General features: G+C 32.0%; 8 protein-coding genes across 8 annotated transcripts; 6 read left to right on the plus strand and 2 right to left on the minus strand.

Moving 5' to 3' along the window:
• Nucleotides 1-223: 223 nt before the first annotated feature.
• On the minus strand, nt 224-2,518 carry SAPINGB_P004637 (uncharacterized protein; the record flags this gene model as incomplete). The annotated part of the gene is made up of 1 exon (XM_031999352.1): nt 224-2,518. One exon carries the CDS (start codon nt 2,516-2,518, stop codon nt 224-226), a length of 2,295 nt encoding a protein of 764 aa, XP_031855243.1.
• Nucleotides 2,519-8,438: 5,920 nt separating this feature from the next.
• SAPINGB_P004638 (uncharacterized protein) lies at nt 8,439-9,032 on the plus strand (the record flags this gene model as incomplete). Its single annotated transcript, XM_031999353.1, has 1 exon — nt 8,439-9,032. The coding sequence occupies one exon, from the start codon at nt 8,439-8,441 to the stop codon at nt 9,030-9,032; it is 594 nt and encodes a 197-aa protein (XP_031855244.1).
• A 1,293-nt stretch (nt 9,033-10,325) lies between these two features.
• Nucleotides 10,326-10,919, plus strand: SAPINGB_P004639 (uncharacterized protein; the record flags this gene model as incomplete). The annotated part of the gene is made up of 1 exon (XM_031999354.1): nt 10,326-10,919. One exon carries the CDS (start codon nt 10,326-10,328, stop codon nt 10,917-10,919), a length of 594 nt encoding a protein of 197 aa, XP_031855245.1.
• Nucleotides 10,920-12,303: 1,384 nt separating this feature from the next.
• On the plus strand, nt 12,304-12,897 carry SAPINGB_P004640 (uncharacterized protein; the record flags this gene model as incomplete). The annotated part of the gene is made up of 1 exon (XM_031999355.1): nt 12,304-12,897. One exon carries the CDS (start codon nt 12,304-12,306, stop codon nt 12,895-12,897), a length of 594 nt encoding a protein of 197 aa, XP_031855246.1.
• Nucleotides 12,898-14,497: 1,600 nt separating this feature from the next.
• SAPINGB_P004641 (uncharacterized protein) lies at nt 14,498-15,091 on the plus strand (the record flags this gene model as incomplete). Its single annotated transcript, XM_031999356.1, has 1 exon — nt 14,498-15,091. One exon carries the CDS (start codon nt 14,498-14,500, stop codon nt 15,089-15,091), a length of 594 nt encoding a protein of 197 aa, XP_031855247.1.
• A 1,025-nt stretch (nt 15,092-16,116) lies between these two features.
• Nucleotides 16,117-16,710, plus strand: SAPINGB_P004642 (uncharacterized protein; the record flags this gene model as incomplete). Its single annotated transcript, XM_031999357.1, has 1 exon — nt 16,117-16,710. The coding sequence occupies one exon, from the start codon at nt 16,117-16,119 to the stop codon at nt 16,708-16,710; it is 594 nt and encodes a 197-aa protein (XP_031855248.1).
• Nucleotides 16,711-18,105: 1,395 nt separating this feature from the next.
• Nucleotides 18,106-18,726, plus strand: SAPINGB_P004643 (uncharacterized protein; the record flags this gene model as incomplete). The annotated part of the gene is made up of 1 exon (XM_031999358.1): nt 18,106-18,726. One exon carries the CDS (start codon nt 18,106-18,108, stop codon nt 18,724-18,726), a length of 621 nt encoding a protein of 206 aa, XP_031855249.1.
• Nucleotides 18,727-22,652: 3,926 nt separating this feature from the next.
• On the minus strand, nt 22,653-24,101 carry SAPINGB_P004644 (uncharacterized protein; the record flags this gene model as incomplete). Its single annotated transcript, XM_031999359.1, has 1 exon — nt 22,653-24,101. One exon carries the CDS (start codon nt 24,099-24,101, stop codon nt 22,653-22,655), a length of 1,449 nt encoding a protein of 482 aa, XP_031855250.1.
• Nucleotides 24,102-24,304: the final 203 nt, after the last annotated feature.

Here is a 24,304-nt window from a genome sequence, read left to right on the forward strand (position 1 = left end):
TTCATAAGCTAGCATCAGGGGTTATTTTCTGGCTGTTTGGGATGCAATGTCAAAGTCAATGTCAAATTAAAAGTTTATTGTGAAAACGGAAGTTTATATAGTAAAAGCAAAAAATATAGTGTTGATGTTACATATTTATGTAACCCTTGAATAAAAAAAAACAACATTCATTTAAATCAGCAAACGTTTTTTCATAACTGTCTTCTCTAAAAACCAACTATGTTCATCTCTTGTGACGAGCACTATTTCCACTCGTCTTACGTACACCATTCCCACTTGTTACTCGCTGTACCCGGCGAGCAGGACCCTCTCCATATCCAATGTCTCCATACTTGCCATTGCCAGAGCCATTGCCACTAGTAACAACGGAAACAACAGTTGCTGACGTCGTCACAGCAGCCCCTGATATGTTTCCAGCCGTGGAACTGTTTGCTGGAGTTAGGCCATTGCCATTTCCAGGATTACTTGTAGACCGCACTTGACGCATCATCATCAACTGTTGTCGTGTGGATAAACCAGACTCTGTAACCATGCGCTTTCCAGGTAACACTGATCCTGCAATTCTTTGAGCAGCTGCTGCTACTGCAGCCGCAGTAGCCTCGTCATCTTCATTATCTGCAATAGGTCCGCTGCAGCTGCTGCCACCACTCATTCCACTTGCTTCATCCTCATCCTCATCTACATTCTTCTCTTCATCGCTGTTGGTATACATTGACGACACACCAGTTGCAATAATGCCACAGTTCTCCTGGTCGCTGCTCGGCTTTTCATAAGAAATTCCTTCAACAGGAGGTCGGCGCACACGCACATGTCCGTCGCCACTCAGCACGCGAGCACCAGCAAACCGTGAAACCACTGATCGCCCGCTGGCCCGCCTGCGAGTCGCAGGTGGAGACCCAATACCAACAACACCAGATCCAGTGTTGGACATACCACTAACGCGTCCCACAACTGCATTACTTCGGGCCCGAGTGGTTGTAGGTGATGAACTAGTCGTATTAAGTGCAGCGCGCATCTGCACGCCATCTCGAGTGTCTTCTTCCATATTGTCATTATCATCAAACGCATCTGCAAGGGTACGGTCCCCAACATCACCAACCTCCTCCACGCTCTCGTGCCGCGCCCGCGCTGCCGGCGTGTGGTTGTGGTGACTATGGTGACTATGATTATGATTGTGATGGTGATTATGATGATGGTTTGTATAGTATGAACCCCCGCGTTGCCCATGTGCTGGAGACGGGCTACCCTTGCGTGGCTGACCAGGTGTTGGAACTGGTAATGCAGAATTGGTATTGGTCTCACCAACCTCTCCAAGTATGCTGCGCTCAGGCGTGCGAGGAGTTGAAGATGCAGATGTAGGTAAAGATCCACCGACAGCACGGATATGTGCTGCTGAGCCACGGACACCAGTCAAGCTAGTAGCAGAGTCATGAAGCGCAAGAGCTGCAACTGTACGTGGGACCAATGGACAAAACCCTGCAAGTTTCTCGGAAGCTGTTGGTGACACTGTCATAGTACGCCGCCATTCACGGAACTCATTTTGGTGCAAATACAGCCAGTGCTGTTGTGGACCAACAACCATACCAGGTCGAATGAAACGCATATAAGCAATAGCTTCTGAAGCAGTGAACCCATACGCATAAATTAAATACGCGCCAATTAGACATCCTGTGCGTCCGAGTCCAGCTTTGCAATGTACAGCAATCTTTCCATGTTGCGCAATTACACCTTCAGCAGCGCCCAAAAAGGCCTGCACATACTCCATGGTAGGGCAGGTACCGTCCTCAAAAATCAAATCAATGTGCTTGACGCCGCGCTGCTCAAACTCCATCTTGTCGTATAAGTGACTATTGAGACGCACTACCAGTTGCACATTATGCGTTGTAAAGTAATCCAACACCTGTTGGAAGGGATAGTTAAGAGTAGTCTCATAAACTTCTTGCTGAGGGGATGCAAAGGCAACAAAGTGTGGAGGGATTTCGTTAAAGTCACCATGATCAACTCTTTCATATAGCTCATACTCTTCCAAATCAAAATTGGCAATGTCCAAAAACCGTTTTTCTTTGGCTTTCCACAGCCCATAAACAACATCTTGAATTGTAAGCACAAAATCAGCTGGCGCGTATCCAGCATCACGAAACGGCATAAAAGGCGGGTCTGCCTGTGCAATAGGAGCAAGCACAAGGTGAGGTGGCCATGACTGTATCAATACCATGTAACAGCACAAAATACAAGCAGCATTAGCACGATCACGAGGGTTTGGTTTGGAATAAAGGCATACTGCCTTGCCTTCATTAGATTCTTCATTCAAAATACCGTGCAAAATGACTGCAAACCGGTACAAATATCCATAGTGAAGTGGCCCAAAGTCGTGATGGAATGCATTATAGGGTAGCGAATCGTCAATCGTGAAGTGTACCATCTCATTTGTGTCTTCGGGAGGTACATCAAACGCGCCTAAGTAGATGCGGTCGCGCAAAAACTCAATCACGGGCGGAGTTCTTTGAATAGTGTCCATGATTTGAAGACAGGTTTTGTTAGTGTTTAAAAAGTGTGTTATGGTTAAGAAAAAAAGGAAGAAGAGAGGAGTCCTAATAGGGGTAAAAGAACAGGGACCTTCACTCTGTTTGTTGTTGTGTTTATTGTTTGTTTGTTTGTTTGTTTATATTTTGAAAAAAAAAATTCCCGTAGAAACCACTAACTGAGCCGCACTTATGCTGAAAAATAAACAATAGTCACGTGAATGTTGTTGTCACGGAAACAATATATCAAAACAAAACATAATGTAAAGTTACATGTAAGTTATTTAGTTACCTGGTATTAAAATTGGTAAGATAAATATGGTAGCTTTTCTTGGTCCGAAGCAGGTTAATCATCCTAATTTGGAACGTTAATGAAACCAACCGGTTGGTCTATTAAAAATAAGCCAAAAAGGAAATATCAAACAATGAAAAATAACGAACGAAGACCCCCATTCTTTTAAAGAAAAATTCACAATCTTTCTTTTATAAAATAAAAAAAAACATAATTATTGAAAAAAATAACAATCAAAAAAAAAAAAAAATCAGACCAAATCTTTTTCTTAGATTTTAAAATTTGTTTTTTAAAAAAGCATGATTTTGTCCCAAAATCACGTATATTATCAAACTCACCATTGATTCGGTGTTACCGAAAAAAAATGAGTTTGATTCAATTAAATAAACTCATGTGTTTATTATGATCATAAAAACAAAAAAAATATAATAGCAGGAAAAGTGGTGCAAAAAAATCTACCAGAGAACATTTTATAAAATAAATAAATAAATAAAAATATATAAAGAAAAGATATAAATTTATATCCAAAAAGGATTAAATTCCGACCCAATTGCTTCAAATATTGGTGTGTGTCCAGTGTGGAGTTGTTAAGCATGTTAAGCATGTTGCGCCATATGAAGAATAATTGGCGAGATCAAAGCCTGTTGGCTCCAATGTTAGTGCACCTTCGCAACACCATGCCTGATACCCATGGCAAAAAAAGACAAAGAATCACACCATAATCCATTGTTGGTGTCTCTTCTGGTCGTTTATATTCTTGGTGACCTTTATACTTCTGTTCTCTATTTCATCCATTGTTTAAACCTTTTCTTCTTTTGAATATACAGATGATAGTCTAGCCCATTGGTTTATTAAAACCAAATTTCGTGACTACGGTTCCACCATGTGCTGCCATCCCAGTCCCAAAGTTAACTAACTATTCGTATTTACAATTGCTTCTTAACATTCTAAAGAAATTTTTTAAACGAAAGTTTACAAAACTAACGGTTACATAAATCTTGGCCAAACGTTGGTATTTGGTACTTACAACGGGCAACGTTTTTGATAAATCTCGGAAAGAAAAAAATTTATATATATTAAACTAACTGGTCGATCAATAAAACCAGTTAACATTTTATAGTGATAATGCAAGATTGTAAGCCTAAAGTAGTTTAAATCTTCCGAACTTCTGGAAATACAACAATAGGATATATTACATAAGTTTTTATTATTTCTTTAAATTTCTTACAGCAACGTCCCAAAGTTTTGGTTTAGGCGTAAATATAGGTTCTTGGCTTTTTTCTAAAAATATTTAGTTAACCGACTTTGTGCTTTATGCATCACATTCGATTAGTCCAAATGCAGTACCGCAAGTTTGGACCAAAAAGCATTAAAGTTTTGCTCATAGATTATATTATCAAAAAAAAGTAGTTTCTCCAGAAAAATCTTAAATGTTAACTTTGCTTCTCAAATGGTTAAAACCTATTCATTTATCAATTGTATTCAAATAGATAAGATCGTTACCAAATTTTCGATTCAGTGCAGATTGAAACATTATTGTGGATTTTTGAAAGAATCAAAACAAAAAAATAAAAATTGACCAAAGTAAATATTACAAACTAATTAATATCTGAACCAAGAAAACAATACGTTTATTCAGCTACATGTAGCATTATATTATGCTAATTAGCAAGCAACCAACATGCTTTTGGAAATAGAAGCTTCACCTTTGGAGCTTCAAGTTTTCATAACAAATGTGTGTTGGAATTTTTTTTATTTTTTTTTATGGCAGTAAGCATATCTTTGTTGCTTCTTTTTTTTTTTTTTTGTAAAGTGTAGGCGCTAACATTTCCTTTTAAGAAATAATAACTTTAACTGATACTACGAATATGTATGGTGCGGTAGTCCTGAAAACTTCCATAGCAATCTTTAAACTGGCTAGTTAGTGAAAAATATTTACAGCGTCGCAAAAAAAAAAAAAGGACTTGAAATCAAAACCTTTTTTTCATGATTAATTCTACTATCGATTAATATCATCTTGATCTAATTTAATAGTTTCTTGAAAGTTTAGTTCAGGATTTTGCAAAGTTTGCTCAAAAACATCTTAAAAATACAACAATAGGATCACATGCTATTAACAAACCATTTTAGTTAATGATACCAGAACTATCATCATAAGCTTATGAGATTATATACAAAATTAGAAAACGGTAGTGGATATTCTTTCATAAACAATCCAATTAGTTTGGTTTGGTTTGGTGGTGCTTTGTGCATTTACTACTTTCCTTTAACAAATCACTCCTCCTTTCTTATCTTTTTTATTTTTTGCTCTCTCTTCTTCCTCTTCTTCTTTTTCTTCTTTTTCTTTTTGTTTTTATAATTTCAAATATCCTTTGATGGCCTGCATATTAGCAAAGAACAAAAATTAGACTAAAGATAGCTAAGAGAATCCTAAAATACAAGTAATAAACAGTACTCTTAACTTTATTTGAATTTTTTAAGAAACTTAAATGTGCCTTAGCGATGTTTAGAAAAATAATAGTTATATTAAATATTTAAGCTTATGCTTGTGCTCCGGATGTATGTAAGGCGTTAACAACCTTTAATTAGATTTAAAAGGTTTGTGCGGCGTAAAATTATTTAAAAATGAACAGACTACAAATAAATATATTAGAATTATGAATATAAATAGAGGATAGCAGAGGCGGACGCTGCCTGAAATGGGTTTAACAACATGAGCTGAAAGAAAAAGCTAGAAAGAAGGAGGAGTTCCAGTATTGCTCGTAACTATCATATTAGCTATGAATCGAAGCTGAGACTTGATGAAGCTACTTATACTAATCATAGGATCAAGAAATAAGTCAATTGACAAGATCGAGACAAACAATAAAAGACTAATTAAAGGGAAATAACTAAATATATTAGAAATGAACTACTAGAGTGCAATCTAACAAAAAAAATGCTTTTCACAGGTACTAAAATTAGTGTCATTAAAGATATAACTTCTGTGATGAGAAAATACAAAGTTATCAATAGCCTGATTCTTAAAAAAAAATACTAACCAAAAGGATTCAGCTAGGTAATTATAATGACTAAACTCCGTTTTAAGCTCTAATTTCGTTCAAAAAAATTTAGCGCTGATTTATCACTATTTAAAGAAAACAGACAGTTAAAAAAAAGTAGGTTGAATTGCATTAATAACATTATTTCATTATTGATAGTAGTTTAAAAAAATGTGGGGTATTAGCGTTTTAAGTATTAAATATTAATAGTTGAAAAAAAAAATTTGAACATTAAAAAATATATCGATTTGCTAGCCAAATTCCAGTTATCCTTTTAAAAATCCCTCCTACAAAAATAATAATGAAATTTGCCTTAGTAAGAATTATTAAAATAAAACTTTTCATCTTTTGGATGTACCTTTTCAGTACGGATTATTTCTATCTACTCCCTTCAAATGGCTCGGAAAATAGGCCGTAAAGCCAGCTTACAAGGAACAGATAAAACCAATTCGTCGGTCCCAAACATATCCAGCATTTTCCCTCTTGTTTTCAAGAACCACCATGCATTTCTTAATTCCTTTCACCAGATATATGGCTCACAACTACGGGCAGACTGATTAGACTTATCGGAGATGTTTGTGTTCTGGTAACAGACACATGGTGTTTGTAATTGGTTATGGATTTGTACTACACTAAAAAAAAGATGGGCTCGGTTGGAGCAATAGAAAAGGAGGTTGGTTTAACAGTAAAAGATATTAAGTTAGACTCTCACTTTCCATTCTATTCGTCATAAGCAGACGTTTTCCGGGATATCCGAGGGGAATTTATTGAGATTACCCGTACTGAAAAAATACACCTATGATTGCAAGTCACCAGATTTAGTGTACATATATTCCATTAATAAAAGCAAACAGATAATATTCTTGGTTTAATCTTTTATGAGACCTATATCCAAACCATGTAGACCGGAGCTTCTTTTTTCTTCTTTTTTCTTTTTTTTTCTTTTTTTTTAAGCAGAATAATTATTCAAATCACAATTTCCCTTTCTTAAAAGTAAAACCAAAGCAGGACATTGCAGGTAGACCTGACAATTGCTTTAATAAAATAGAAAAAAAAACATAAGTTCATAAGATAGATCCAGAACCTGTTTAAAGCGTTTCAGAGCTTGTCACACCCAAAATTGATAAATTCTGGTTTTTATCAGGAGATTTCCGTTAATTTGATTATAAGCTCCGTTTATTTCTTAAAGTTGGTTTTTAGTAGGCTCGGCGTTTTCCTTTTTCTTTTTTTTATTTTTTATTTTTTTATTTTGCAAATAAGGTATAAAAAGCAGTCTTCTTTATGCTACCAGAAAAAAGGCGAAAGTGAAAAATAATTATTTTTTTTATAAAAGAAAATCTCGCACAGTTGTCTACGTAATTAACAAAAATGCTTACATTTATTCCAAGATAATGGAAAAGAGATTTTAAAATAAAAGAGTTGAGTAAAAAAAGATGATAAAATTTACGGAATACAAAAGAACAAAATAAAGATTTTTCATACTCAGATGTAAATTGGGAATAATACCTTGATATACTATATTTAGAAAAATAATTTTAAAAATTTCAAAACTAAGTGGTTAATTACGAGAACCAAGTATTAAGTCACGTGAATTATTTTGTCAACAGTTGTTGACAGTTGAACTTTAAAGGGCACCGAAGCTAACTACTGTAGCTTATAAACCAATAGCCTTTGCATCACAAAAAAGCAATAATGATGGTTATCAAAAACACTTAAGTTAGCGATATTGAAAATTCAAATTCCAGTGGCCAAAAAATACACCTTCTCCAGACTGTCGGCTTTGGTGGCCAAAGCATTACGTTGACCAAAGCCATACTAAAGCTTAACCATAGCAAGTTTTGGTCGGTAACTGCTAAATGTGCAGTGTTACGTTTGCGTGTTCTTCCACACATCTCAACACTATCTTGCCTCTAGGCGTTTGTAGACGCAAAAAACAAAAAACCTCCAACCAAGATTCTCTACATAGAATATGTTAGGATTTACAACAAAGAATTCCTAGACCTTTATGGCTGTACAGCCAGCATAGCTAGAAAGAAACAACTACAAGTAATACGGTAGATATAATAGTTGAAATGCAACAATATGTTGATAAAAAACAAAATGACTCTGGATAAAAAACTAAAAATTGAATCTTTAATTGTTAAGAAATTTCAATCAGTTGCAACTGTTAAAAATGAGCATTTATTTTGGAAAAAAAAAGCATTTCAGAATTGGAGTTTGTTTAAGGTAATAAATCAATAATATAATCACTTCCAAAATGATTAATTAATCATCATTTCATTTATATACGATATTGAAAAATACGTAATTACGTATGCTTATAAGCATCTTACAAAAAAATTCTGGATAGAGGAGATAAACACCACTATGCTAACAAGGTAGTTAGAAAGCTTACGAATAATTAAAAAATTGAACGAAATAATTAAAATTAATCATATTCAAGTAGAATATAAAAGCAGATAGAAATCCTGTTATTATCAATTTTTTTTTCTTAAATATATTCCATAAAATATATATATCAAATCAAAAAAGATATAATTACCAAATCTTCAAAAACACCCTTTCAACTTTCCAATATTAAAAATGGTCGCCATTAAGTCTGTTACTCTCTTTTCTGTTCTCGCTGCCCTTGTTGCTGCTGCTCCTGCTGCTCAGGATTCTAAGGCTCTCACTGCTGAGGAGATCCTTGCTCCTTACGCTCCTGAGGTTGTCAAGCGTGAGGCCGCTCCTACCAGCGTTCTTGACCTTTCTGCCGTTAATACTCTCATTCTTTCTATTGCCTCATTCCTCACCTCTGCTCTTTCTTCTCTTAGCAGTCTCGACCTTAACGGTGATTTGAGCGCTGTTGGTGACCTTCTCACTAATATTACCACTGTTGTCACTCAGCTCGTCAACTCTCTTACCGACACCACTGTTGGTACTGGTCTTGCTGCCACCCTCAAGACTCTTCTTATTAACACTGGTCTTAAGACTCTTCTTAACCTCCTTCTCAGCATTGTTAACCAGCTTGTTTCTGACCTCACTGGTAAGACTCTTTCTACCACCCTCACCAATATCATCAGTTCTCTTAGTGACACTCTCAACAACCTTTCTACTGTTCTTGGATCTGCTGGTCTTGGTGACGGTGTTACCGATATCATCACTTCCATTGTCAACCTCCTCAACACTCTTCTTTAAATAACTTTTGAGTTTTAAGTAAATATATAAATAAATTTTAAATTTGGAATATAGTCTCCTTTAAACTAAACCTCATTGAAAGTGCTTAAAATTATCATTGAAAAATTGCTAAAATAGCCAAAAAAATTGATATGCTTAAAATTTAGTAAACTAGTAAACTGTTGAATAAAATTTCTTAAGATTAGGGTTAAATGGATTTTTAAAATCATAATAATAAACTCATTATAATGAGTTAAATAAACTGTTTATTATTCACATTCTTAATTAAGGAAATAAAAATGTGAATAATAAATAGTTTTAAAATTAAAAACCTTTGAGGTAGTCAAATTAATATAAAATGATATTAAGGAATTTGTAATAATGAATTAAATTGCTAATAGATATACAAAGTTATTGCCTTTGGCTAATTTTATTTTTATTAAAGATTAGAATTTAATAATGAACTGGAATTTTTCCAAAATTTTTGGAGGAAAGTAACATTTATTAAGAATTGAAAAAAAGAGAATTCTGACATATGTTATTATTTTACAGTTAGCAAGTTTGTGACCAAAAAATTCTAAAACCTTAATTGTTATTTAGAAATAAATTTCTACTATTGTGTCAAAATTAAAATACTCGATATTGATGAACTTAATCTAAAAAAATAATGAGAAAATGATCTTAAAACAGTCATCAGGTCATGGTTTTTTTTTGTCATATTAGAATTTGGGAAATGTTCCAGAATAATGTTAACAAATAGTCCAGTTTTATAAAATTTGTTACGACAGTTCTGGGTAGTTAACCTTTCAGCTGGATGGTTAATTAAAAAAAGTACCAGCTAAATCTAAAAATTACTACTAATAAGCGTTAATTATAAAGGCATCTATTATTAAAATATTTAATCAAATATAATTGATAATTGATAATTCCAAAATTTTATATTTTCTACCAAATGGAGACATTTTTAGACAAACAATTGATATTTGGTAAAATTGTATTATTCAATAGACACAGATATAGGTATCAATATTAATCATGGCATCATTTGGTTGGGGATTACGTATTTATGAATTCTGGAACCTTTTAGAAATATTTACCAAGTCTGAATAAATCGGGAAATAATCAAATAAATAGAATTATAAAAATAATAATGAAAACATATTATGAATAAAACAAAATATATAAAAAGAATAGAATTTCCAGTTGTTATTGGTTTTTTTTTTTGATCATCTTCACCAACACTACCAAAACAAAATCAATTATATTATAACTTCATAACGAATAAAACTTAATAAACCACAAAGCATAATTAAAATGGTTGCTATCAAGTCTGTCACTCTCTTCTCTGTCCTTGCCGCCTTTGTTGCTGCTGCTCCTGTTGCTCAGGATTCTAAGGCTCTCACTGCTGAGGAGATCCTTGCTCCTTACGCTCCTGAGGTTGTCAAGCGTGAGGCCGCTCCTACCAGCGTCCTTGACCTTTCTGCTGTTACTACCCTCCTTCTCTCTATTTCTACTTTCCTTACCTCAGCCCTCACCTCTCTTGGCAACCTTGACCTGAACGGTGACTTGAGCGCTGTTGGTGACCTTCTGACCAACATCACTACCGTCGTCACTCAGCTCGTCAACTCTCTTACTGACACCACTGTTGGTACCGGTCTTGCTGCTACTCTCAACACCCTTCTTATCAAGACTGGTCTTAAGACTCTTCTTAACCTCCTTCTTACCATTGTCAACCAGCTTGTTTCTGACCTTACTGGTAAGACTCTTTCTACCACTCTTATCAATGTTATCACTTCTCTTCGTGATACTCTTAACAACCTTTCCACTGTTCTTGGATCTGCTGGTCTTGGTGACGGTGTTACTAGCATCATCACTTCCATTGTTAACCTTCTTAACACTCTCCTTTAAGTTGCCGGTTAACTTGAATAATTTTGTCAAAAGAATAAATAGCTTTTAGTACTTCAAAAATTTAAAGTAATTAAAAATAAAAAAAAACAAATTTTATATAAATATTGTTTCTAATTTTCATTCTATATAGTGGTGAAAGTAATGAATAATATAGTAAAGTCTTCCTATATAGGATATTTATCATTTGCTAATTTTTTTAACATCGCTTAAGGGCACTATAGAGAATAAAGCCATTATTCAATCTGACAAGAATCATTTTTGTAAAATACAATGATGGAGTTCTAAAAAAATTAATTAATTAACTAACCAACTAACGAACTTTGGTTATCTAAAATAATTTAAAGTAATTAATTCATTATAATGAATATTATTTTGATATAGTTATATTTATTAAATCAATTCATCCACTGCGATAATCCTTTGGTTATTAAAATCTCATTGAATAAATCTATCATTATATCAATGTTTACAATAGTAATATTTGAAAATACATTTATAAAAACAAAGAAGGTTAATTTATAATAAAAAATTTATTTGAACCATTATAGTGATTGCAAATTCTGTAGCGAAAAGTTATGTGAATTTACACCAGGTTAATATTGAGTTTGCGAAAACTCTAATTAGTTTCCAAACACTTTTAAATATTGGTTAGTTATAATATGTTAAAAATCTATTTTTATTTTTTATTTTTAAATTTTACGGCTTTCATTTCTTTTTCATTATTCACAATTTAATATCTAAATGTGATAACTAGTTAAATGATGTTTTACTACATAGCAAAATTACGCTATGTAGTCTGATAGAACACTTATAAGTGTTCTATCAGATATTTTATTTTTCTAATAGAAAAAAGTAATATTAATCCTTTATTCAAAAGAGTAGATATAACAAGAACTTTCAAGGTAAATTATGTTCGGAATAATCGAACAATATCATGATTACTTCTAACCCGATATGTGGTGCTACTATTAATATCGGATTACTCAACCGAAAAAATTTCTCCATGGTAAGTTACTTGAAGGGCGGTTAAGAATAGAAAAGAATGCATGGTGGTTTAATTGAAAGACAACGACAATGGAATACACTTAGGTTACGATGTCACGTTAAGTTCCAGAAAAATGGAAATATGGCTCTGGATATCGAGACAAATCGATGTTCTTTTTTATTCTTTAATTTCAAAAAATAGGTTTAGAGATTTATTATTTTGCAAACCTATATTTTGATTATTAATAGAATTATTCCTATATTGTTAAAAAAAAATAGTATAAATAGGGCTATGGTTTTCTATTTTGAAATCTTATTTTTTTAGTTATCAAATACATCTTTTAAATCAAATCCTAAATCACATTTAGTTTTACTTAATAAACTTCGAAGCATATTCAAAATGGTTGCCATCAAGTCTGTCACTCTCTTCTCTGTCCTTGCCGCCTTTGTTGCTGCTGCTCCTGTTGCTCAGGATTCTAAGGCTCTCACTGCTGAGGAGATCCTTGCTCCTTACGCTCCCGAGCTTGCTAAGCGTGAGGCCGCTCCTGCCAGCGTTCTTAACCTCTCTGCTGTCACCACCCTCCTCCTCTCTATTACTTCTTTCCTCACCTCAACTCTTGTCAACCTTGGCACCCTCAACCTGGATGGTGAATTGAGCGCTGTTGGTGACCTTCTTACCAACATCACCACTGTCGTCACTCAGCTTGTTAACACTCTTACTGGTGTCACTGTTGGCACTGGTCTTGCTGCTACTCTCAACACCCTTCTTATCAAGACTGGACTTAAGACTCTTCTTAACCTCCTTCTTACCATTGTCAACCAGCTTGTTTCTGAGCTCACTGGTAAGACTCTTTCTACCACTCTTATCAATGTTATCACTTCTCTTCGTGATACTCTTAACAACCTTTCCACTGTTCTTGGATCTGCTGGTCTTGGTGACGGTGTTACTAGCATCATCACTTCCATTGTTAACCTTCTCAACACCCTTCTTTAAAATAATGACTACGTATATAATGATGTAATTTTATGACCTATAATGAATTTCTTTAAAAATTGTTCTGATTTCTCTTCCATTTCATTTAACTTAATTTTAAAATTCTTGTTTTGAAAATAAGAGGTTGCTACTTTTCCCGATGTTACAGATTATTTTATTACCCTTGTTTGTATATAGAGAATCATTGCTCTTATCTACTTGTTTGTTTTAATTCAATGGCTGAAAAATATAAATATATAAATTTATAACGTCATGATGAACTTTATCTTTTCAATTGCCTAAATTTGGTTAGCCACCGTCTGACATAAATACAAATCCAATACAAGTTTTTTTTGAACTGTGAGGCTCCTATTGTCTGGAATATTGGACTCTATACTAAGCTTTAGAGAAGCAGAGTAAACCAACTCGTCATTTTCAAATCTATTCTATTTATGTAGGTATTGTCGCCAGTGAATTTATTAATCTACTTCATCAAAAACATAAACTATAGCCAGCTTCAGGCTAATTAATCTGAACGGAAGTGTCGGCTTTACTTTTGAGTCGAATTCGTTATACTTCACTGGCAAAAAAATACCCTTTTCAGTTGTACCAAAAAATTCTATTACTTCTCGTTTTTTCTTTCTTTTTCTTTAATATCTGCAAATATCAGTTGATAAAGTATATAATTAATATATATTAGAAATTCCTATATTGTTTGTTTTTATTCTAGAAATTCCCCCATTTATTCAGAAGTTTTATTGTTCTAATTTCGTACTTATGTAAACTAAAAGTATTTTCCAAAAAACGTGGTTGATGACAACAGTCCAATTTTAAAAATGAATATGGAATAAAAATATTATTCTTCAGATATCATCTTTGAAAAAAATAACAGGTAGTAATTATTTGTTCTTAATGTGATATATTGTCATAGTTAACAATTTATGAGGTATTGATTATCTTAAATACCTTTTACGATTTTAAAAAAATTATATAAATTTTAAGAATCATAGAAAATAGTCTTTTAAAAAATGTGAACATGTTTTTTTACGAAAATATTTAAAAGAAAGTAAACCGCTATGTTTGAAATGTTTTTAAATCTATATTATAGTATAATTTTAATATATTTTCTATCATTAATTATAATTAATGTAATTACATTATTCTTTTAAAAATTATGGAAAAATCATATTTTTAAAAGGCTTCTTTTAATTGTTTTTAATTATTTTGAATAATATGAGTTATTAATATTACATCAGAATTGTTCATAGAAAGGTGTTACTTAGTTATTATATACAAATTATAAAAAAGAAATTCTTGAATTGGTTACAAATATCTTTTTGCTATTGATTTACCGTTCAATAGAGGTTCATATGGAAAAAATCAATTTGTCATTTTTCCATTCTTAAGAATAATTTGTTTTATTATTTCCCTTATAATTTTAAATTAATTTTTATTGTTAAATTTCTTTCTTTTACAGAGAATACAAATCCTGAAAATATAAATACCAACCAAATCTCCCACTTCATAGTTTTTTTTTTTGTATACTCATAAATATTACTTACTCTATATACTCTTCAATATTGTTTATTTTTCATAAAAAACACCCGACAATTTAAAAAAAATGGTTGCTATCAAGTCTGTTACTCTCTTCTCTGTTCTTGCTGCCCTTGTTGCTGCTGCTCCTGCTGCTCAGGATTCTAAGGCTCTCACTGCTGAGGAGATCCTTGCTCCTTACGCTCCCGAGCTTGCTAAGCGTGAGGCCGCTCCTGCCAGCGTTCTTAACCTCTCTGCTGTCACCACCCTCCTCCTCTCTATTACTTCTTTCCTCACCTCAACTCTTGTCAACCTTGGCACCCTCAACCTGGATGGTGAATTGAGCGCTGTTGGTGACCTTCTGACCAACATCACCACTGTCGTCACTCAGCTTGTTAACACTCTTACTGGTGTCACTGTTGGTACTGGTCTTGCTGCTACCCTCAACACTCTTCTTATCAACACTGGTCTTAAGACTCTTCTTAACCTCCTTCTTACCATTGTCAACCAGCTTGTTTCTGAGCTCACTGGTAAGACTCTTTCTACTACTCTTATCAATGTTATCACTTCTCTTCGTGATACTCTTAACAACCTTTCCACTGTTCTTGGATCTGCTGGTCTTGGTGACGGTGTTACTAGCATCATCACTTCCATTGTCAACCTTCTTAACACTCTCCTTTAAATGCATTGTCTGAGTTATTAGTTTAAAAAATTAGATAATTAAATAGTTTAATTCAATCTTTTTGTATTTATGTCTAATAAATTAACTAGTTAGATAATCAATTGGTATACGTAATGGGCAAATTTAAGCAGTTATTTTATCTCAAGTTTATTTTTTAAAGAGCATGTTTTAACTATTGTTTTATGCTGATATAAGTATGACCCTACTTAAATTAAAACTATTGTTATTCTTTCTTAATATTATTGAAAATTGTACTTGAAATACTCGGAAATACAGATTATTACTTGAAAAACCTATTTAATGCTAATAGCTGTGATTCCAGTAAATTATTTTAACCCATAATCAACGTTTTTTAAGAATACAACTGCTAAAAGCTATATATGGCTTTTCCATATATATGGTTTTCGAATTCACCTTCTAAAAAAACTATAATAGATGGTGACATAATATATTTAATACTCATATTTATATGAAAACAAATTATGGAAAGAGCGAAAGATGGCCACTAAACTTTGACTTTTTCGCTATTATTGATACAGATGGTTATTCAAACTACAATATTTGTTCGGAAAGTTTTAACTTATCATTGACGAGTTCATTATTTGACTATAACTTCTAATTATTTTCTTTTCTTTTAAAAGAATATTTTGCAATTATGCATATAGAAAATTTGAATAAATTATTTTTCTTGTAACCTAGAATTTTCTTTGCTGTAGCAATACGAATTTGTTACCTGCACTATTCCAAAATAAATAGTTACAAAAATAATCTTAAAAAAAAATATCCGTACTTAGAAGAGGAAATTTATTTAAAAGTGTATAACAAAGGCGGCTATTAACAATAGATATGCATATATATGATATATATCCGAAATTATTCACTTTGTTAGAGACATCTTTTTTTATTTTAATCCTTTCAGACAAATATAAATAGCGGTGTATTTCCCCTTACTTTTTTTTCTTTATTTCTTTTATTTAATTATTCAATAATCAATCAATCTTGACAATATATATATATATATAAAAATGGTCGCCATCAAGTCTGTTACTCTCTTCTCTGTCCTTGCCGCTTTTGTTGCTGCTGCTCCTGTTGCTCAGGATTCTAAGGCTCTCACTGCTGAGGAGATCCTTGCTCCTTACGCTCCCGAGCTTGCTAAGCGTGAGGCCGCTCCTGCCCTCGGTCTTAACCTCTCTGCTGTCACCACCCTCCTCCTCTCTATTACTTCTTTCCTCACCTCAACTCTTTATAACCTTGGCACCCTCAACCTGGATGGTGAATTGAGCGCTGTTGGTGACCTTCTTACCAACATCACCACTGTCGTCACTCAGCTTGTTAACACTCTTACTGGTGTCACTATTGGTACTGGTCTTGCTGCTACCCTCAACTCCCTTCTTATCAAGACTGGTCTTAAGACTCTTCTTAACCTCCTTCTTACCATTGTCAACCAGCTTGTTTCTGACCTTACTGGTAAGACTCTTTCTACCACTCTTATCAATGTTATCACTTCTCTTCGTGATACTCTTAACAACCTTTCCACTGTTCTTGGATCTGCTGGTCTTGGTGACGGTGTTACTAACATCATCACTTCCATTGTCACCCTTCTTAACACTCTCCTTTAAATTAATGAGTGTTCTTTAATGTGTATTTAATGTGTTTACGTGTATAATGAAATAAACTTATTTGTTTTAATTTGAAAAAATTTATAATTCAGCTGTATTTTGCTATCTTTTTAAAGCCACCAAACAAATAATTTTAATATGATTTCTTGATGCAATATGTATTTATTCTTTTTCTAGGGTTAAGATTATGACTGTTTACTTATAATGCTCCTACATAACATAATATTCTTCTTTATTGTTGTATGGCAATAATATTATTTATTGGTATCACATAAATTGCATTAGCGGCAAGTTACAATATGCTATAACACGATATAGATTGTCCTAACCAATATTTCAGTTTCCCGTAACTTTTTGAGCTCTCCTAGCCCTTACTTTTATAGAGGTTTGGTTAAAGAAGAAGGAAAACAAGCTTGGTTAAAAAGTCAACTATTAAATGGTTCTATTATATATAAAGATAAGTTATTTGATTCTATTTTCAAAACTTTAATGAATATTAATGAATATTCTGGATAATATTCTTTCTGGATACACATTTTATGAACATCTATAATTCTTTGTATTTTTTTTATTCTTATTGTGATGCTCTAAAATAGCAACTTTATTAGATTATTACTTTAGCAATTACTTTCTCTTAAAAAAACAGTTTTATGTGTATGGATATTAAATAAATCTAATAAATAATTTTTGTTTTACTATTTATTAAACCTGTTGTCATTTAGAATATTTAGTAACTGTAATCAATTATTTAATATTTTTAATAAATACCCTCTAGAATTAACATATGTTAACTATATATATTATTTAAAATATTTGATAACAATCGTAGATTATTAACAGTTCGTTGGTAAGAATATAGTATGAAATAAACAGCTAGTTAAACCCTAATTTGATAAATTCAATAACTTTATTTTATACTTGAACTTTCTTTTATTTTTTTATTGGGTTAATCTTTTTTTTAAAATCAATTAGTACTTGATTTTAAAATAAATATATTTTTTAAATTATGCTTTTAATCAACTATTTTTGCTTAATAAAGATTTCCCCTGTATTTTATTTTTATTTTTATTTTTATTTTTAATTTTAATTACTATGGTTATCCTTATGTATAAAAAATAGTGTATTCCTAATTTGGATATATTTTCAATTGTCATAATTTATTTTTACTCAAATTATTTAAATACACTAAAATGGAATTTCAATTGATTTTAGTTGGTTTTCAGAGAGGATTATTCTATAATTTTTATTTAAAATATATTTTTAAATCATTATAAAAAGAGTTTGATATTCTTCTTATTCGGTCCTTTTTTTTTTCTCCTTTTTCTCATCATTTAAATTTTAACAAAAGTTTAATACTCATACAAAAATATAATCACAAAATCACAAATATCCAAAATGGTTTCCATCAAGTCTGTTACCCTTTTTTCTGCTCTTGCTGCCCTTGTTGCTGCCGCTCCTGCTCCTGCTGCCGCTCCTGAAGCCAAAGCCATTGCTGCCGCTCCTCCCACTGCTGATGAGCTTCTTGCTCCCTACACTGGTGTTGAGAAGAGAGACGCCAATGCCGCTCCTGCCCAACTTTTGGATTTGGGTTTCCTTTCTACTCTTCTCGGTGCCATTGTTTCCTTCCTTAATGATGCTCTTACTTCTCTTCTCACTCTTAACCTTAACGGCACTCTTGCCGCTGTTGGTGACCTTCTTACCAACATCACCACTGTTCTTGTCAAGCTTGTTGATTCTCTTACTGGCGTCGTTGTTGGAACTGGTCTCGCTGGTGCTCTTAACAAGCTCCTTCTTACTACTGGTCTCAAAACTCTTCTTCAAGCTCTTCTCACTATTGTTAACCAGCTTGTCAAGAGTCTTTCTGGCAAAACCCTTGACTCTTCCCTCATTAATATCATTACTTCGCTCCGTGGTACTCTTAACAACCTTTCCACTGTCCTTGGTTCGGCTGGTCTTGGTGATGGCGTTTCTAACCTTCTTAACTCCATTATCAGCCTCCTCGACACTCTCCTTTAAATTTCATAAAAATCTCTATGTAGTTATTAATGTATAAAAGTTAACCTTTTTTTCAGCTTAAATATTTTTATATTATAATCCTTTATTGGTTATTAAACCGAGGTGGTTTTGTTTATTCAAATGTTAACCACCATATCTTTTATTGAAATAGGCGAAATTATTAGCCGATTTTTTAAAACTGTTATTCAAATATGCTTGAAAAAACACCAAAGTGTGTGTAGTATGCATCTCTCGTTTATTTTATTTTTTTGATTTACAATATCTGTATTATCCTCTTCTAATGACCTCCAAATTTAAACTATTAAAAAGAAAAAAAAATTGACTAGTTTATACATTAGATATTGGTAATTACCAATTTAGTTATAACTAAATTACCTATTGATAGATCAATAAGTTGTCCTTAAGCAAGCCTTGTATGTCTCAAAATACATTATGATTATTAATTTTTCGTGAAGATAATTTCATGGATCATGTTTACAACTTTTGACTTTATGTTCATATTATTGAGATTATTTTATATCTTATGGTTTTTTGATTTTCTACTCTTTAACAAGGGAAGTCAAAAGATATCTCCGATTTTAGTAGTACACACCTCCAAAAGATCGAATGAAAACAATGTAAATATTGAGTAATTTGTATAAGCTAAGAACTTTAAATAAAAATTTTAAGAATTCTTAATTCCATCCTTTTCAGTCACTACTAGAATTATTTTAAAATGAATTCAAATACTTGAATTTGATATTTAATTGATTTGAAAATTATCATATTTATGTTTATATTTTTCCAAAATCTTGTTGATATTAGATATTATCAAAATATAGTTACATTCCATTTTTTGATTGTTTAAAAAAATTTATCCTTCAATATAAATTTAGTTTTTTAGGTTTGAGGCTCATTCATATTTCGATTAAGTATCATATTAACTTTAATAACAGAAAAGTTTGCCTATTTAAATTATTTCTCTATTACATCATTATTTTTTTTATTTTTGTTGCATTTAAATATTCCAACACGTATTAAAAATGTTGAATATGATTATGAGGGTTTATTTGCCCTAATCTATATCCGATTATAAATGCAATGATTAATTTAGACCCTGAAAAACTTCACATAGCCAAGTATACGTAATTCTATTATGAATATTTGGGAATATATTGCAAATTTTGAGAGTTAGTTAATTATGAATTTTTTTATCAGCCGTAATGGATCAACCTTAAATTAAATAAAAAATTTTGTTCTTAGGGTCCATTATTTTATTAATTTTTTTACAACTTGTGGCGATGTTCAATTTATTGTTATATACCAATAACTTCCCTAACATGTGTATAACTGGTTATTTAAAAGTTAACGCAGTAAACAGTGTTAAAATAAAATCTCTTATAATTCCAAGGAATAGACATTTGCTTTATATAATTATATTGTTTCTTAGAAGAATAATTTTATCGGTTTTGAATCAGCCCAAATTTTTATTGTTGAAACTAATTCAGTATCCCAGCCTTTAAAATTAATTTCGAAACACTATTTTTGTGGTTTTTATGGTCATTAAGTCCACTAATTCTGTAAACTTTACTTTTTATTTTGGTTCTTTCTATTGAAAATAGATTATTGAAAAAAAAAACAATAAACGTAGATTGATAATAATATAATTAATAATACAATGAATCTTATACTAGAACGTATTGTCATGCGGATAATTTTATTTGAGTAAGAGCAACTTGCCCAGCTCACGATAAGTTCATAATGTATGCTTAACATTTTTTTAAAACCTTATATAAAGTTTCAATATATCCTACTATCGATAGTAGGATATCATCTATTCAAAAAAAAAATCTAAGTTTAACAAAATATACACAGATTTAATCAGTTTTGATTGAATTTAATCTGGTTGAAATCCAATATTGAACAATATATATATTTTCATTTTTTGAGTACTCATTAGTTTGGCTTGAGAGAATTTAAATGTACAGTAGGTGTGGACAAGTACCTTTTTCTTTGCATAGCTATGAGTGTTAATAATAGCAACTCTTTATATCTTAAGCCACTGGAAGCTGCATATCTCGATTCAATTTTTTGTCATGATGTGCTTAAAATCTGAACATAGTAATAAAATATGGTATTTAAAGGGGGAAAGTGCAGATAATTGAATATTATTTATTAAACTTTTAAGATCTAAATTACTGATTTAATAGCACTCACCAATGTGTACATTATATCAATTATGCAAGTAGATATAAGTGGCTAATTATTTTTGGAAATTTATAACCAGCTTGTTACCTTTTTCATCAAACTTGGAAACAATGCAAGTCTATTTGAATGCAACCGAAGTTTATGCAGATATTAAACAAAGAATCTTCACCAAAAACGACAAAAAAACAATAAGCTTGGTTTAATATTAGTTGTCGGTATTGGCAAAATCCGATAATAGCAAAGGTTGAAATGAACTTCAGAAAAGAAAAAAAGAAAAGCTATGCTGAGGGTTTTTTTTTTAAACAAAAGCTTTCCAAATTTTTCATCACATTATTGTGATTAATTAAAAAAAGATACAAGTCACGTTTTAGTTTATATTCTTCTATTGGTTAAGTATAATTTAACCGGTTAACCGCCAATATTGAGCAATATTATTGTAACTCAAAAACCAAAAGGTCTTATGTTTGCTTGTTAATTGGTATTTCTTTCACATTTATCATAAGAAATGTGAAAATAAATTTAATATTTTACAAACCCACCATACATCAGGTTGTATAAAAACAGCTTTTCGAAGTGATCTGGGTATTCTTTTTTGAAAGAAGTGCGTGGAACAACATTTTGCTTCTAATTATGTCAAATAGAATAAGGGGGAAAAAGAAGCAATAAAAAATGGTGTGATTTCTTCTCTATCCAAAAAAGACGTTTTGGACACAATCTAAAAAAAATGATTTTCAGGAACTCAAATTAAGCTTAAAAAAAATTAAAACGGGCTCTGAAAAATCGTTCGACTTTCTTATTTCGTTGCGTTTGTCGAAAATACCATAAAACAAGCTCATAATATTAAACATTATTTAAAAGTCCATTTTACCGACATACAAGGGTTAGTAATAAACCTACCTTATTGCAAACTAACCTAATTTTAAAGTTTAACTATCAAAAAGCTGTTGAATCGTTCTTGGCAACAATAATGAAGATAATTATCTTTTTGGTTTAAACATACTCAATTTATTATCAAATATATGCACAACACGAGAACTTGTCTGTTTGCTTTTTTTTTTTTTTTTTTTTTTTTGATTGTTGGTTAGTTTTTATTCAAGCTTTATTGCACAAACTATTGTGTATTCTTTAACACATTAATATACAGGTTATTTTAGATTGATAGTTTAAATAGCTTTTTTCTTAAAGAGGGATAATGGAAGAGAAGTTTGGATTCAGAATACAGATGATTATTATCTCACAAACAGTGCAAAGCATACCACAGACAAGCCTATGATTAGTTGAGATAACAGTAGACTAGAAGTCAAATTTTTATTAAGTAAATCCACTAAAACATAAAAAGGCATTTTTAAAAACATTTGTTTCATTTTTATTCAAAGGATAAAAGTATATAATTTCAGCACCAACCTTACCCACGCTCATATTAGGGAATGCTCTAGTTTCAAAATATATTTTTAATTTGACTGCAAAATTTCATCACAAAAAATCTTAAAATAAGTGCAGATGCCAGCTTACTAAAAACCGGGGGTCAAAAACCAGATCTTCCCAAATTATCTTCATTTGTCTTCATCAATGCTATAATTTTATTTCTTAATACCTCTAAGCAAAGATAGAGCTTGCAGTTACTTGAAAACCAATTAGACTGTTTAAAAGAGTCGCCACCTTAACGTTTAGGTATATCCGTTTCAATCCTTTTCACTCTTCCAAAAAGAAACACTATATTAAAGTGAATTTGTCCGTTTCTAAACCGCCATACTGTGGGTTTCAATTTTGACACTTTTAAACCATGCGCCAAAGTTGCCATTGCCTGTGCAAAAATGAGTAAGGTTACTCAAAATCCTTCGACTATCTTTCTTCATGATCACTCCCGTAACCATTTTGGAAAGATTATCAGTACATTTCGACTCCACTGTGATATTATGATACCACAGATCCTTACTGCTGTTCCAATACATTTCTTGCCATTCTTCCATTGCTTGTTTCTTCAAAATTCCAATTGTCTGATTTTGTTGTTGCTTCAGTGTAAGAGGTTCAACCCTCTTGCATTTTCGTTTTTCATCCTTTTTAATCATATAGTCTCTATCATCTTTCGCCAACATGTAAAGCGTGGTTAGCTTTGCAATTGGAGATTTCTCAATCAATGTTAACAAATGACCATTAATAGGATTAGTTTTGCTAATATTTAGGTGTAAACGAATAGCTTTTCGTGCCACCATAAATTTTAGCCTAATACTATATGGCATTATACCAGCTTCCTTTTGTAATACCGCAATAGGAGTTGTGCGATAAGCACCAACAATTCTTCTTAAAGCCATGTTCTGCATTACTTCCAACTTGTGGATTTCTCCTTTCAAGATTTTATGATGCCAAATTTCTAAGCCATATTCAACAATTGGTCTCACGCAAGCAATATACAGTGATCTGACTGCAGACCCTCGCATACCTTTTTGCACGCCACCAAGATGCCAAATAGCACCAACAGCTTTTCTTGCTTTATTAATTTTATTCAAAATATGAGATTTAAAATCAAGCAGATTGTTCAAAGTAATTCCAAGCAATTTAACTTCCTTCTGGGGTTCACGAAGTTTTCCATTAGGTAAAGTAAGTTGCACTTTCTCATCTTTAGGTTTCCCATTTTTTGTAAAATGAATAAAACCCAATTTATCACCCAAATCAATTTTGGTCATTCTTGATTTAGCCCAATTACAACATTTTTCTAATATGTTGCTTAAGCTTTTGGTATTTTCTTCAATTTTACCTTCAACAGTAATAGTCACATCATCAATAAAGCCAAAAGGAGTTCCACCCCATTCTTTAATGGCATGATACATTGGTGTGGAATATATCAAAAAAAGTAGTGGTGAAATAGGTGAGCCTTGCGGAATTCCAGTACTAATTTTTTGCACTGATCCTTTTCTTCGGTCCATGAGCATACTAGCTTCTCTTTCACTTACAAATTGGTACGTCCAGTTTATAAGTGCTTTGGGTAGCTTCATATCCTCCATTGTGTCTGCCAATATATTTCTGTTAACATTATCAAAAGCTCCTTGAATATCAATGAGCATAGCTGAAATTTTTTCTTTACTAGTTTCAATTCTTTGGACAAGTTCCAAAACAGCATCAGTAGCACAATAACCTTGTCTTCCCCCATATTGCTCTGGTGGAAGTAAGTGTGTTGTAAGCTTGGTCATTCTTTTTGTATAATTTTTTCCAGTACTTTAGATGGAATCTTAAGTAAGGAAATTGGTCGGTATGCTCTTGGCTTTGAATAGTCAGGTTTCTTAGGTTTAGGTATAACAACAATAATGCCATGTCTCCAGACTTTTGGGTGGTATCCAAACTTCACACAAGCTTGGAGAAGCTTGAAAAACCTTTCCTTAAAGTCTTTATTCAG

This window comes from Magnusiomyces paraingens (assembly GCF_902498895.1).
Source record: "Magnusiomyces paraingens strain CBS 517.90 genome assembly, contig: contig3, whole genome shotgun sequence".
Classification (NCBI taxonomy): domain Eukaryota; kingdom Fungi; phylum Ascomycota; class Dipodascomycetes; order Dipodascales; family Dipodascaceae; genus Magnusiomyces; species Magnusiomyces paraingens.